The 16,820-nt window shown below is 35.2% G+C and overlaps 2 protein-coding genes across 5 annotated transcripts in view; one reads left to right on the top strand and one right to left on the bottom strand.

The window, feature by feature from the left end:
- smim29 (small integral membrane protein 29) overlaps positions 1-14,912 on the bottom strand; it is a 48,974-nt gene extending 34,062 nt beyond the window's left edge. For 2 of the 4 annotated variants that reach the window (XR_005633049.1, XM_039748702.1), the window contains exons 1-3: positions 14,666-14,912; positions 12,807-13,170; positions 4,368-4,393 (exon numbers count right to left, since the gene is read on the bottom strand). Coding sequence is in view for 3 of the 4 variants with exons in the window: in XM_039748702.1 (XP_039604636.1) it covers positions 4,368-4,393; positions 12,807-12,914 (134 nt within the window). In the remaining variant the exon portion in view is untranslated. Of the gene's footprint in view, positions 1-4,367; positions 4,394-12,806; positions 13,171-14,549; positions 14,612-14,665 lie in introns of those variants that run through there. The other 2 variants (XM_039748703.1, XM_039748704.1) reach the window with 2 other exon arrangements.
- A 139-nt stretch (positions 14,913-15,051) lies between these two features.
- Positions 15,052-16,820, top strand: part of nudt3b (nudix (nucleoside diphosphate linked moiety X)-type motif 3b) — an 88,321-nt gene continuing 86,552 nt past the window's right edge. The window contains exon 1 of the mRNA XM_039748696.1: positions 15,052-15,215. Coding sequence (XP_039604630.1) covers positions 15,201-15,215 — 15 coding nt within the window. The 5' untranslated portion in view covers positions 15,052-15,200. The remainder of the gene's footprint in view (positions 15,216-16,820) is intronic.

The following is a 16,820-nucleotide window of genomic DNA, read 5'->3' as shown; positions in this document are numbered from 1 at the left end:
GCAGGCAGTGCACATGCCTCGAGAGTGACGCTGGACGCGGGAGGACAGTTACAGTTGGCGTGTGTGGCTCTGTCGTGCGTATCCCATGACGCGGTAGGAGGGTTAGAGTTGGCGGGTGGGGCTCTCTGTCTTGCGTGCCCTTAGTGAATTATATATATATATATATATATAGATTTGAAATACATACATTTCATGTGTGTTCTATGTCTACACACGTGGACAAAATTGTTGGTACCCTTCAGTCAATGAAAGAAAAACTCACAATGGTCACAGAAATAACTTTAATCTGACAAAAGTAATAATAAATAAAAATTCTATGAAATTTAACAAATAAAAGTCAGACATTGATTTTCAACCATGCTTCAACAGAATTATTTAAAAAAATAAACTCATGAAACAGGCCTGGACAAAAATGATGGTACCCCTAGAAAAGACTGAAAATAATGTGACCAAAGGGACATGTTAATCCATGGTGTGTCCACTAATTAGCATCACAGGTGTCTACAATCTTGTAATCAGTCAGTGGACCTATATATAGGGCTCCAGGTAGTCACTGTGTTGTTTGGTGACATGGTGTGTACCACACTCAACATGGACCAGAGGAAGCGAAGGAAAGAGTTGTCTCAGGAGATTAGAAAGAAAATTATAGACAAGCATGTCAATGGTAAAGGCTATAAGACCATCTCGAAGCAGCTTGATGTTCCTGTGACTACAGTTGCACATATTATTCAGAAATTTAAGATCCATGGGACTGTAGCCAACCTCCTGGACGTGGCAGGGAGGAAAATTGATGACAAATCAAAGAGACGGATAATACGAATGGTAACAAAAGAGCCCAGAAAAACTTCTAAAGAGATCCAAGGTGAACTTCAAGCTCAAGGAACATCAGTGTCAGATCGCACCATCCGTCGTTGTTTGAGCCAAAGTGGACTTCATGGGAGACGACCAAGGAGGACACCATTGTTGAAAACAAATCATAAGCCAGACTGGAATTTGCCAAACTACATGTGGACAAGCCACAAAGATTCTGGGAGAATGTCCTATGGACAGATGAGACAAAATTGAACTTTTGCCAAGGCACATCAGCTCTATGTTCACAGACGGAAAAATGAAGCATATCAAGAAAAGAACACTGTCCCTTCTGTGAAACATGGAGGAGGCTCTGTTATGTTCTGGGGCTGCTTTGCTGCATCTGGCACAGGGTGTCTTGAATCTGTGCAGGGTACAATGAAATCTCAAGATTATCAAGGGATTCTAGAGAGAAATGTGCTGGCCAGTGTCAGAAAGCTTGGTCTCAGTCGCAGGTCATGGGTCTTGCAACAGGACAATGACCCAAAACACACAGCTAAAAACACCCAAGAATGGCTAAGGGGAAAACATTGGACTATTCTAAAGTGGCCTTCTATGAGCCCTGACCTCAATCCTATTGAGCATATTTGGAAAGAGCTGAAACATGCCGTCTGGAAAAGGCACCCTTCAAACCTGAGACAACTGGAGCAGTTTGCTCATGAGGAGTGGGCCAAAATACCTGCTGAGAAGTGCAGAAGTCTCATTGACAGTTACAGGAATCGTTTGATTGCAGTGATTGCCTCAAAAGGTTGTGCAACAAAATATTAAGTTAGGGGTACCATCATTTTTGTCCAGGCCTGTTTCATGAGTTTATTTTTTTAAATAATTCTGTTGAAGCATGGTTGAAAATCAATGTCTTACTTTTATTAGTTAAATTTCATAGGATTTTTATTTATTATTACTTTTGTCAGATTAAAGTTATTTCTGTGACCATTGTGAGTTTTTCTTTCATTGACTGAAGGGTACCAACAATTTTGTCCACGTGTGTAAATGTAGGATGAGAGGAAATGTGAAGCAGGAATTGTTGAATACATAGCTAAAATGGAAACATTTTTCATGTTTTAGTAATAATTGACAAAATGTAGACATGAAGTGTATACTGTTTGAAAACTAAAGTCCAAATATCAAATAAAATTTTCTCAAAAGGTACAAGAATAACAAAACAAGAACACTTTTATTCAAGAATATAACTGAAGCAAAAAAAGTTGGCTTAGGGTGCAAGGTAGATATGTCTGCTTGGTTGATGCAGCTGTAACAACCGCTGTTTCAAAATCAAGAGGTTGTGGGTTTGATTTCCCGGTCCTCCAATTACCAGTTTGAGTAGTACAACAGACTTGTTTTGTTATAACACCTCTTTATCTGAAAACATTGTCAGATCTTGTGTGGGGACTGGGAAAAATGTAGACGTGGGTGTGAGAGGTGACCGTGTTTGTTTGTTTTTTTTTCGATCTTGCCCAATCTCCACGTCATGATGCATGGTGTTTAGATCTGCCAGTGCCGTGCTGATGGTGTATGTGCCCAAAAAGAAGTCTGTCTGCATTCTCAGTACTATGCACCATGATGTGGTCATAGTCTACAATCACATAAAGATATGTGAATGAAAATAAAATTGCATTAGTGCATAATGATTTCTGATTGTAATGAGCATTTCTACAGATGTCCATCAGTCCAAGAAGCTATGCAATTTCTAATCAGTGTATTCAGTTAAGGATCATGCTGGAGTGTGTCTCACATGCATCCACACTTACACATATAGGACTGCAGGATGTGGGAGGACTGCCAGAGCTAAACAAGTAAATATCCAGGCTAAATTAAAATGGTGTGGTTATTTGACTTGTCTACATCAGTTATGACATGAGTTGCTCCATATGCTAATATCAAAATAAAATTTATTTCATGATTCAATGCTTCAAAGGACACTGCACATCTCTCTGTTAATACAATATGTACTGTGTTATGAGAGTCGTGTAATCGGCAGAACACTCAAAACAGCATTGCTAAATATAAATCTGAAAATGTTGAATAAGTGTCATTCATTGAAGAATGTAATGCTGCCTCAGGTTACAGTATAAGCTTATTTAGTTCAGGTAATGGCAGACAAATAATTTTCAAACTTTGGATTTGTGCAAAGGCTTAGCAATAACAAAGTGTGATTACATACACAAGAAACCTTGGAAACATTGAGTTTTGAAATGATGGATTATTGTAAAAGTGACAAGTTTGATTTCACACAGAAAGCTTTAAAGTTGGGACAAATGGAAAAAAAAGGAGGGACACATTTTTGGAAAATTAAAACACCATGAGTTTCTGACATTTGAAATTTGAATTCATTTGGCTAATCCATTTAATATTAGTCTTTAGTAATATTTTTAACCAGTTGTTGTTGCAAATATAAATCATGCTACAGCAAATATTATAAACATAACTAATTGGTTCACTGACAAGCTAAATTTTAAAAGCCTGTTTTTACAAAAACGGCTTGAAAGAGTTGGTTTAATTTGAAATATCTGGAATTATTTTTGAATTAAATAATTCAACAGTAAATATATAACAATATTTGAATTTTTATATTTAGTATGCATTTTAATTCATACGTTTCATTTACTGGACAGCAAATGTTAGAGAATAAATTTAGAATGTGTACGTGCAAAGATAAACAAGGTAGTTCATGATATGTCATTCTTTATAAACCCTATGCTGAAATTCCCACAAGCTTATAAAAGCAATTTGTTATTAAAATGTGGAGGTCCCTATTTCTGCCACACTAAAATTCAAGCTTTGTATTTAATTTTGATATTTATGAATGCTAATACTTGTTTTCTTAAATTCTAGTTGGTAACTACTTGATGAATATACCAATATTTTAAAGCCGGTGATAATACAAATACATGTATATACTGTAAATATTTGCAGTATATTATAGAAAAAGTCAAAACATTGTATATCACGTCAGTAAATAGAGGTACTTTATTAAAAAGCCACTGAACTTGATCTGTTTTTGCTGTGATATCGAAAGGTATCAGGTATCATAATTTTCACTGGTATTGGTATCGAATACAAAAATTCTGGAATTGTGACATCTCTAATACTAAGTGTAATGCCAAGTATTTGTTAACTTTTGTAAATTACAGAAATATTTTCTTAATTTTTTTTGATTAGTAGAGAAAAGTAGAGAAGGAAATTTCATTTTAGTTTTTATTCCGCTTTAAAAAAATATATTTTACTTACTTTTATTTGAATTTTTACAGTCAGATGATGAGAATGAATTAGGGCCCCGCGTTCTCCAGCACTATGCACATTTTTCCAGAAATGACAATTTTATTCAGGCACAGTACTATTTAGAGGGATCTACAAAGTACCATAACTGGTATTTAAAGATTCAGAATAAAACTTAACTAAAAAGATCAAATTATGCCAGCCAACTTGGAATAAGCACAAAAATGTAACCCAAATAAATAATTCTATTAAGTGCGGTTTAAACTTCTTGATTTTAAAAATGTTTGAAAAGATTGTCTTACCTTCTTCTCTTCTGCACATACATCACCTTAAAGAGAGAAAAAAAAGGATGAGCATGTTACACAAATATGGATATCATACATTCCTTCCACAAATTTTACACTGTATTGATTGATTTTCAAATGATTGTCATAGTTCAATTTGCTTTTTCCTAATACCAATATAAAGAACTCTTTTTCATAATAATTTTCATATGTGACAGGTTTAAAAAAAAAAACTATATTATTTATCTCTCATTCTGTCACAGGCAGCGAAAATAAAGTGTGTGAAGTCAAAGCAACACAGTAAGTTGAGGAAACTACAATGCACTTCTCTGACCACAGAATTAATAATGCAATAATCTCTTTTAAATATTGATATAAAACAGAGATACTGTATTTTAATATTATATTCAGTAACATTTCCATTCAATAAACAATCCAGAAGCTATCTGGCTTATACAATAAAGAAGATTTATTTAAAATAAAACAACCAAAACTAAAATCACAAACACATTGTTTGCACTCAATTGTCTGTTCATAAATGATTAGTTTAGCCAAAAGAGAACTAGAGGGAATCATAAAACATGCAAAGTACAGTAGGATTTGCAATCAGAATATAATTTTTCAACATGCTGACTCAATGTCCTGTAGTCACTAAAGATTGTGATCTATGTTACACAGTCTTTTAAATTAAAATATTCTGAAGTGTTTTAGGACTGATAACCATTCTCACAAGTATATTAAGTGCTTTGAATTCTTCCGAAGCCATTTTCTTTATGCTATTAGTACAGGTATGTACTGTCAAATGTCTTTTCAATTATGGACTTTTTGTAAACACCAAACTACACAATATTATCATTCATTTAACACCAAATTAATAAACTAAACAAATATTTGTCAACTCTGTCCTGAGACCTAGTGTGATCTATGACAGACTAGCATTCTGTCCAGGACTGGTTTCCAACCTGGCACCCAAGTGCTGCAGAAACAGATTCCAATTCTCATGATCTGAGCTAAGTGGGTTTCATAATGGACAGATAGAGAAATAAGATAGATTTATAGTGTCCTTATTGTCATATGTAAAGAATACAGTGAAATTCTAACTTGCATGTGCTAATCATCATACAACATGTCACCAATTTACAGTGCCATGGTTAATGAGTTTAACTACCATCCTTCAAAACTTTTTTTCTTTACCTGAAAAATCTGAGATTATTAACAATATGCTTTTGTTTCGTTAATACTTTAAAAATTACTCTTGCTAATTAAATTGGTCAATTTACCAAACTGCCCAAACATTTAAGCTGCATGGGACTGAAATAACCATTGAAGTGTCCTATCTGAACACAAGCCTCACCCCTCTTTATGTAAAGCACTGATGTTTTTGTTTTGCTCATATTTTAATCCTACAGTATATGAATACATGTTGCCGCTTTATTTGTGAAAAATACCTTGCATCAAAATTATACATTCCTTAGCAATCTTTAAGTTTCAAGTATGCATCAAAGGCTTAAGCTGTTATTACAGCAAAGTCTATTATTTAGAAAAGTATAAAATGCTAAGATATGCTTACTCTAAACAGTAAATGAATGACTATACAGAATGACTGGTCCAACTGAATAATTACTATTTACTTTCAATTACACCTTTACACACCAACTAGTTTGCCTCAAAAGTAGGCTTTTTCATCTCTCCCCAATGACTCAAATTTAAGAGCCCTATAATACTGTATATGCGTTTAAACATGAAGCTACATGAGTTCTGAACTTTACCTGTACCAGGAACTGCAAACAGAAATCAACTTTTTAAAGACAAAATAAATATTCATGTACTAAAGGAAACGAACATTATATTTCATAACATACGTTATATTTTATGATATCCATAATATGAGTGCATTTTATTTTTGATCCTGAGGTAACATACCTTTTGTATAATATAGTACCAAATGCAGGTAAGTACATACAGTTTGTTCTACAAGCCATGGTGGCTGCGCCAAATGCTGAAATGTTGAGGAGCACATCCTGGCTAATAATCTTAAACAACAATAATTACCCATCATTATTTACACTTCCCCCTGACGCCCACCAGGAAAAGTAGAAGGTAAGATGAGATGAGATGTTTCACACTTAAACTGAAATTGCTATACTTTAGCAGACATGAAACATAACTGTACAGTATATTCATCTTTCATATCAGATAAGATTGTCATTTTGAAAGCTATTTTATTGTACACAAGTGCCTCTTTACTGCCACTTTCACAACTAAATATGTAAACAATAATCCAAATGACTTCTCACATTCAACGCAATAGCTTCCTATTCTCTAAAATATATATATATATATATATTTTTTATTTCTGCTTTTGACACTACAGTTTCTCCAATGCATGTGATTGGCAGTTATGAATATTTACCCCACTTTAAATTTTATTGACATTACAAATCAGTTTAAATAAATGAGACATAGATCAATCAAGGATAAAATCAATAGTGCATCTCACACAATTATATTTTACATTCATTTTAATCTGTCTTCCATACTCAGTTTGGAAAGATATTTTTTATTAGGGAATCTAAAAAGAAGTAGTCCCTCATAATACGGACATATCAAAAAGGTAAACATTTATTTTAAGAAAGCATTAAATTAATTATTGTCAAATTATGAAAATGTTTTGAAATGTTACTCGTAGGGGAAAAAAGTACTTCTATTTTATTTAAAATAATACATCTTTTTTCCATTGAATCATGGAAGGTTAGATAGGATTCTTTCCCTCTTGTAGGGCATCCTATAAATTTAGTCATGCTACAAACCTTAAATTACTTGACAACCAAAAAATAAGGTGTATAATTAGACTAAGAGATAAAACCAGGCCCTTCAACAGGGGCATCTGTAATAGTAACTTAGTTCAAATTAAAACAAAAAAATATATCACCAGTTCAGAAAGAACTATGCAGTTTTAAATGCTACTTATTAAACATTCACTCTCTTGGAAGTAAATTTGTTTTGGTAAATGATATTATATTAAGTACAAAATCTGATCTGTGTCTTCTCACTGAAACCTGGCTTAGTAAATGTGACACTGTTTCTCTAGCTGAAGTGTCAACAGATCGATACACATTCCATTAAAAATCTAAAGATACTGGTCGAGGGGGAGGCCTCGGAATCATTGTGACAAAACGCAAATCACTGCTAAAAACATAGGCGACTTCACATTCTTTGAGGCATTCATTTTAAATATTAAAATAGATTCCAACACAATTGTAGTGCTAGTCTACAGACCACCAGGGCCATATTCATGAATTTGGTAACCTTCTATCTGACTTGGATATAAATTATGATCATGTAGTGTTGATGGGGGATTTTAATGCACACATTGATATGGAAACTGACACTTTTAGCAAATGTTTTACTTACTTGTTAAATTCAGTGAAAATTTTTCAGATTGTCAAAGGTCCAAGTCATAATTATAACCACACATTTGATTTAATTATAACTTACAAAGTTGAAATTCAAAATTTAAATGCTACTCCATTAAATGAAGTTATTTCTAATCACTCCTTAATTATGTTTGATTTGGTTCTGCCCTTACCAATACACTCACAGATTAAAATAAAATCAGTGTAACATCTAGATTGTAATTCTGCTTCAAAATTTTTAGACACTTCAAGTGAGTCAAGTGCAATTGTGGAAAACCACTTAGATCAGTTAAAACCAAATATAAACATGGAAAACAATTTAGATCAACTAACATCAAATTATAATATGACCTTGGGACATGCTCTGGACGCAGTGGCTCCCCTTAAAACAAAAAGTGATCAAAGCACATAGAAACTCTCTCTGATTTAATGAGAACACTCGAGCTCTTAAATTAGAGTATCAAAAACTGGAGCACAGATGGAGAACAACAAAGCTACAGGTCTTATAATTTGCATGGACAGACAGTGTAAAAAAAGCTCTCTTTAAAGATTGTTCGGACTACTAATCTAAAATAATAGATTACAACCATAATAATCCTTGTGTACTGTTTAGAACAGTGGCTTATTTAACCAAAGGGAATTCAGATCTACAGTGCAAAATACCAACAGGCATTAGCAGTTCCAACTTCAGACTATGAACTTCTTTAATGAGAAAATTAAAAATATAAGATTCCATATCTCAGCATCACAGTGCAAACCACATGCTAGCTTGGCAGACTCTGTCTTGCTTTGCATTCTACACTTTATAAATTTGTATCCTGTAAGAGTATAGGAAGTCTTAACTTTAATTTCTAAAATGAAACCTACTACTATTTCCTAGATCTAGTGCCAACAAAACTAGTAAAATGTGCAATGGGTGTTCTTGCAGCACATTGTACCACTCCCTGAGCCAGCAAATTTACAATATGCACTGCCATCCTAGAGCAGCAGCAAAGAGAGAGAGAAAAAGAAATAAAAAAAAAAAAAAACAGAAATGATCAGTGGTGTGAGCGACCAACACTGCTTCCTTGCTAAACCACCACAAGTACAGAAGCCCACCAGTGGAAGCAAAAATTGAAATACAAGAGAATTGTTATTATCCGGTAAAATCAGAAATTGGACATAACAAACAGACCCCCTGTATACATAATACCATGCTGCAGTGCTTCCACCCCCTACACGAATCACAAAACAAAACACTCAACAACAAACACCCCTAATACACAAATGTAAGACAAAAAATTAATGAAATCAGATTCCTTTAAAATATTCACAAATTCCAATAATACTGTAAGTTTTCATTAAAGATATTGTTCTTGATCAATGAACGAGAGAGAGGGGCAGATCTTCTGTTCAAATATACAGTATTATTCTTACTTATCTTGTATATCAAATTTTCCAGAAGTAATAATATTTTACCAAAAATTACATACATTTTGCACATTTAGAGCATACAATTGGATAATGGACATGTGGAATATGTGGCACAAGTTATATATATATTTTTTTATTTTTCTCATGACATTTTTCCCATTATTTGCTGTTGGATAGAACAGTTCACAATTATACCATACCATTTTCCCAACCCGAGTTGCTGAGCTCACCAGTGCATTTCTTCTTTTCAAGAATCTACCAAATGGTTGATTTCATCACTCCTTGTGTTTCCACTCTCTATTGGGTTTGTTTTGTTTTCTCTGCCTAATTATGACCTGTTTTTACTTGCATGGACAGCTTTGGAGCTCATATTGAGAGTTCATAGCAACAGTTTCAAAATGCAAATTCTACACTTTAAATCAATTACAGACCTTTTACCGGCTAAATAGTTAATGAAATAATGGGGGACCTGCTCCCACATGGCTATGAGCCAGCTTGTCATTCAAATGTCCACATACTTTTAAGCAAATGTTGGGGGGGAGGGGTAAATGGGTGGGGGCTATACAGAAAAATACCTGTCACTCCTAAACGGCCCAAACAATACTTTTGGTAAACCCCTTAAATTAAAGCTGCAAGTCTATGATTCATTTAGATAATTATTGCAACACCACCATTGTGGTGGTGTACAAACCCAAAATCATGAAAATTGTGTCACTGTCCAAACACTTATTTGTAGCAGATGCAAATATGGATCAGTAATGTAAAATGCCATATCAACATAAACAAATCATTTTTGTTCAACTCCACCCTTCAATTTTTTTTTGCATAGTGTTCATTACTGGGTGCAGGCTTAGAATCCACTCAATGTCGGATTGTTTGTGAAAATGCAGTTAGGGGTTCAGAATTAATATCAGCAATATTGGTAGTATTAATCAGCCCTGTATAGTTCCATGTTTTAAAATGAAATTACCATAATGAATATTATTTATAAGAAAAGTGGCTTCTGTGCTGGAATATAAAAGCTTCCTACATACACTTACTTTTGATCTAATGCCAATTATACTGTATATCCCATTATATTTCTGTCAAAAGCTGTTAGTGTGTCCAAGGATAGCAGAATCTTTAGAAACTCAGATGCAACAGTGTTAGATTTATAACATTAACAATCACTAAAGATTTGACAGTATTTGCATTTAACAAGCCCTGTAGTGGGCTGGTGTCCTGCCCGGGGTTTGTTTTCTGTCTTGCACTCTGTGTTAGCTGGGATTGGATCCAGCAGACCTCCATGAACCTGTAGTTAGGATATAGCGGGATGGATAATGGATGGATGGATGCATTTAACAAGTCTATTTATTTTTGTGATATTACAGACATTTAGCTAGAACCGGGTAATTACTGTTTAGTAAATAGGTTGATCTATAGGGTGCTCATTCCAACAGATTATTATTATTTTTTTTGGAAAAATAGCATATGACACACTGTGAAGTGTTTTTGGAAGTATGTTTTTGCCTACCTAGGCTTACATATAGTTTTAAAAAGTCTGCTTAATAGAATATAGACCTTTCCCACTTTCTAGGATTTAATAGCATCTTGAATTTCAAAGGGCCTTAGAAGTTTATGCACACTGCATCAAGCTGCAGCATTTCTGTTTTTCTTTAAAGAAATCTTTGTCATGAGCCTCACTTTCATTGCACTCTAGTGTTCACAATTTTTATAGTATTCCTTAAACTGGTTATTTCTTTCTTTTCAGTCAATTTTGCTCACTTTACAGCTCCATTATTAATTTCTGCAATTGCATTAACAACTCCCTAATATATGTGTTGAGATAAAATCTTATGTGTATCTTTTCCATGTTCATAAAAATATTGGCATGATGTAAGCATAAGATGTTTTGATAATTAAAGGCAAAAATTTCCAGATGTTGAAGATATCAGTAGTGTCTCTTTACACAACAGTATTACTCAGATGTGTTTGGTGTGTTGTTCTAAGCCAGGGGTGGGAAATGTTGGTCCTGGAGAGCCGCAGTGGCTGCAGGTTTTTGTTCCAACCCAGTTTCTTAATGAGAAATCAATTAATGCTGATGAAGCACTTATTGTTTACATGACATTTTCATGCTTCATTTTAGTGGTCTCATTTGCTAAGGTTCCCCAGCCTTAATCGCTTATTTCAATCTTAAACAGCTGCATTCACTGTTTTAATGGCTCCTTATTAGCAATAAGATGTAAATGACAAAGCATTCAGCAGTTCACCATCTAGCTTGCTTCAATTTACACCTGTATGTGTTCATCATGCACTATTTGATTTATTAAAAGACTTCATAGAAAATGTGACAGGCTTCAAATCATTTTGATGATATCCTTGGAAAAGAAAAAAAATGTACGATATACGAACCTCACATTGCAGACTAACAAGCCATATAATTAAATAAGATCTGAGATTGGAAAGGATTGGTTTACAATTAAGCAATTGGATTGGAATGACAAACTTGTAGCCACAGTGGCTCTCCAGGACCGACATTGCCCACCCCTGTTCAAAGCCTTAATTTTCTGGGGTTTCTTTTTTTTGCCATGTTTGGGAACAACTTATCACTATTACATAAATTAGGCACGACAGAACCTGGTGAACTTTAATATATGTATTTAGTACTGAATGGACAATTTAGGGCACATTGAAAGGTGGACTACATTTTGTCCTTCATAAAGGTGCATATTCCATAGTGGAAGTGTGTTAAACTGTATGCTAGAAGCAAGTTGTGGAAAAAGCCTCCAAGTGTATACCTCCTATGACATTCTCATTAGTGATATAAAGTTCTTTTGATTTTCAGTATTAAAAAATCAAGTGATTTACAGAGTAAGCAGAGCTAGAAAAAACTAAAATTCACAGCTCCTTTAAAGTATGTGAAATTATGTCTAGATTTACACAATATTTGCTATTTAGAAAAAAACAATCAATTTAAAATACAAAGTTTAATTTGAATCTAAAATAAGGTTAGCTGTAAGGAATAAAAATCTGCGTCAATGGTCATACTGATACATAGTAGATAGCACTGCATTCTCAAATACTGTATTTTGTACCTTACTTTGATTCCCAGCATTAGTGCATGGGTTTCCTCTATATTCTAAATACATTACTCTACTAAGTTAATTGGTAAGTTAGTATGGTGAATGCAACGTGGTTATGTGCCATCCCACACCCCACATACCATCTAGGGTTGGTTCTTTCTTTTTGCCTAAAGACTGCATTCTTTAAAAACTTAACAGTTCCAAAACAACTTCTGAATTGGTATAATGTCCTGTACCTTGCAACCCTTCCAACAACTGAGTAGAATGAAGGTACAAGTGACAGTGCAACTCTAGGGGTATTTAATATTTTTTTCTCTGGAAAACATAAGAACCTTATTTTGCAAGCTCTCTTTTTTTATTAACTCAGAACATGTAAATTTGAAACCCTTGTTTTATTATAAAACTTTACTCCTACTCAATCTTTTACAATAATTTCTAAACACGTAATTGAATCCTGTTTAAAATGTCCATAATGGTGGCATATTCTAAGCTGTAATTATGAAATAAAATAGCACAATATTTTTTTTTTTTTCTGAAATACAGAAAAGTGTTTTTAGAATACATACCCCAGCTGCAGCTATTCCAAAAAAAGTGATTAGCAAAAAAGGCACCAAGATGTAGCTGATGGCCACATCTCCATTGTCAACAGGTGGGTGTACTGTGGTGATATTCATATTTATACCCAAGTCTTTAAGACTGGAAACTTCCTAAAATTGGGTAATTCCTTGTGTGTCCTCCGAATGGTTTAAGTCTACTGTTGTCTTCCAGCTCAAGAAAAAGTAGTAATATTCTTTTCAGTACAAGTGAAAAACTGGGCATTTGTCTTCTACAATGAAGTTGTTTTCCCTTCATCCTCAAAGCACATGTGACCTCTGCATTCTTTCGTCTTCACTAAACAGTGTGAAATATACAGTAACTGCCCACAGAAACCTGGAGAAAAGGAAGTATAGAGAATTTCAGCTGTTAAAAGTGTGCATACTGTAGACCAAGGATTCACAAAATAATTAAGTGTTCACTAAAATGTAACTGCCTGTACTTAGCTAATACTATTTTAGATGAGCTTTTGTACATTCCATGCCTTTAACATAAAATTGTTAAAGAAAGAAAAAAAATCTTTATTTTGAAAAAATATATAATTTAGACATTAACACTTTCTACAGATTCACAAAAACATTAAACATATCCATGTCACACAGTCGTTACTAATCTAATTTATACAAGGTATTAGGGAAAAATTGAAAATTCAGTTTATGTGCTCCTCACAAACACTAACTGGGCATTGTTACGGAAATGCTTTTTTAAATGTTAGATTTGAAACACTTTACACTTTTTAGGCAATTAGGGAAAAAAAGACAAAACTGAACCCTCTGTCTTTATCACGCGCTGCTTGGGTCATGTGAAAAATCAACTGAATACCATTCCAAATTTAAATGCCAAAGGGCCTGTGGCAGAAGGCTGTACTGTATAATATGGCTGTGTTAATTACAATTACATATTTGTAAAGCGGGGTTATTTTGAGTGAGTTGTGAAATTGAAATCCCCAAATGTTTTTCCCTACATTTAACTCGATACACACACATTACCGGGTCAAAAAACTTTTTTTACTGGAACACAGCATAAAGTTCCAAAGTCTACACGAGATCCACTCATGTTCTCAATATGAGACGTCTGTCCATCCTGGAGCTTTCAATGATGCCAGCTTAGTGTCACTTATTGTTCTAATATTCCCGTTCTTCCAGTGTGGGTGGAAATTGCCTGCACTTATAAACGGACCTAAAGTAACCAGGAAAACGTTGAAATTTCAATCAGGCACCGACTGTCCCAGGATTCGAGTTCAGTCTCAGGGACTGGTAGGGCAGCGGTGCTGGCAACTGCGCCACCATATCTCCCCATTAACTGTATAACACAATATATAATTGTAATGAAATTACATCATCAGTCAGTCCATATTTATACGCCATTATGTCTTTCCACACACTGCTGGTGTTTTTTGAAAGCCATTTGCCATTAACCTATAATAGGCATATATTCCCACTGTCGTTTTAGGCTCCCTGACATACACCGAAATAATTAAAAGTCAGTGTATTCCATTCATGTTTTTAATAACGTTTAAAAAGATTGTTTAAATACGTCTCAAGTTTTCTTCGACTCTGCACGTTACACAAAACAGGAACTCATTTATTTCGACAATTTCACAAATTATGCATAATCTTGCTGTCCTTTCTAGCGAAATTCAAATCGGAACAAGTGCAGTTCACGTATGCGTTTACACGAATATTCAGTCAATAACAAAACAAAAAGTTTTTAACTTCTCAAGCAGGTGAAACCACTCGGGTCCAAGGCGTCCCCCACGGCGCATCTGAATATGACGGTCATACGTCGTTACATGTGACTGGCATTAGAATGAGGAGGGTCCATCACTCACCCAGCAGTTTGCAGGTACTGGAGGTTATATTCAGTCTTATCCGCGAGAACAAGTCTAACATCTACAACACCGTGTTTGGCTCTTTTATTTTCCTTAATACAGCGCCTCTGTATAAATCTTTTTACCTCCCCTTTTGTTGGTCGATTTTTTTTTCTTCCACAGCACCTCTTCAGCCTTCTCACTCACTGAGGGAAAGCAGCGCAGAGCGTCGGCCCAACCCCGAAACCAGGAACAACGGCGTCAACCAATCACTGAGCGCGCTGTAGTAAGGCGCGAAAGCGGTAGAGGGCGCGAATGTGTATTAAGGCGGCTGCTGTTCAACACAGCACGCCGAAGTGATGTTTGTTTGGGAAAAACGGCCCAAAGACATGCAGGTTAGGTGAAAGTGTGTGTGTGTGTTTTTTACCACCATACAGTGAATTGACATCTTTATACAGGGATTACCCCTGGCTTGAGTTAAGTGCTTCCTCGGAGATTCCCGACCCTGCTCTGGAAGAGCGGGTTTGGCAAATGGAGGGATGGATGGTAAGAAATCATGTATACATTGAAGGTATGAACCATTATTTTACGTTATGGTTTATATAATAAAACGAGGCCTACGTTATATATAATGTTGTGCAGGTTATGCATTGAGTAGACTGCCCTCTAGACTCGTTACAGTGTATACTGTATTCTTTATTTTATTTACAACTAGCAACTTGGCGCGCGCTACGCTGCGTGTTGGATGACCACAGTTGAAGAACTCAATCGAAAGGACCTCTCGTCGGGTGTCTCATTGGCACGCTTTTGCCTCTTTCTTTCGCGATCACGGCGTAATCTGTCTTCTCTCTCTGTAGGGGTTTCAGTTGCCTTTCGTTGTGCAGCAGAGACGCGTCATTGAGCTAATCTGTGTGAATGCCGAGTGTCCGTTTCTTGCGAGGGACTGGGGCTTTTCTACGGGGCGGCTATATAGCCAAAAGGAACGCGGAACAGGACACGGACACCGAGTGATATTTAAATTGGGTTATAAAGGCACACAGTCGTCCGAGAATCAGAGATAATGGCATTTTAAAAAACCAAAATGTAAATGGCAAATCATAACTTAAATTCTGAAAAACGATACAATTGCACCGGTTTTACCAAAGACAATGTTCAATGTGCAGTCTTAGCACTTGTCAAACAATTGATTGTGCTGACACCTACTGGTTAGAGAAGTACAAACGAGCTTTTTTCGTGGCAAATTATTCTCAAAGCAGTGAGTTCAGGTTCCCCACCTAAGGAATGAATCTTTTGAATAACTTGTAAAGAAAAATGTTTAAACTTATTTAATCCTCCAAAAAAGCCGTGTGTAGTCATTTGTGTCCGCTGTCTTTTTATAATAAACAGTAAATCCGAACCAATGTCCCTCGATGAGGCGTTCTAATAATAAACAGGAAAAACAACTGGACCAAAGTACAGTATGTTAGCGTAAACCATTCTAATTCGGTGTGCTCATAAGTAATGCAATGATTTACTTCATGAGGTAGAAGTTCATAATAAACAAGAACTGCTGAAATATTAAGACGTGCGCTTCAATTTAAACGGCTGAAATCGATTTTAATAAAAACTTGTCATTTTTCACCCTGAAATAGAGGTCCTTAGAGGGCTACAGTGGAGGGGCACCCTGCACCCACCACACGACGAAGCACCTCAGGTCTCAGCCGTGCAAATGGAATGGAACAATGCGAGTACTGCCACCAACCCTCGAGTTTTCCATGCAAGTTGGAGGACCTGCTTGCAGGGCTGGAAAAATAACATCATAATCGTAATCACTGACGTTGAAAGAGTCTAAATCGATATCTCGCATGCTTATGTTCTGGGAGTGGTTCTTAAAGGGTAGGGCCACAGGTAAAGATTCAAATCTCAAAAATATCATATACGTGATCAGCAATTTTTCAATAGCTTAAAACGACACTCTTATTAAGTACTAGTATTAGCGATCCCCATTTTTTTCCCAAAGTTTTATGAAAACAGGTTACTTTGACCACTATCGGTTTGTTGTGTTACATACCCTAATAATTTATTCTAATAAAAGTCTGTTCTACTACACTGTTGTTCTCATATCTCTTAGGTTGAGCTATTACCCTTGAAATGTCTGTGTACTGTATGTGACAACTGTCCAGTCTTCTTGTTTACA

This window comes from Polypterus senegalus, chromosome 3 (genome assembly GCF_016835505.1).
Source record: "Polypterus senegalus isolate Bchr_013 chromosome 3, ASM1683550v1, whole genome shotgun sequence".
Classification (NCBI taxonomy): domain Eukaryota; kingdom Metazoa; phylum Chordata; class Cladistia; order Polypteriformes; family Polypteridae; genus Polypterus; species Polypterus senegalus.
The sequence above is the reverse complement of the archived record's forward strand: the minus strand, read 5'-3'. Positions and strand labels throughout refer to the sequence as shown.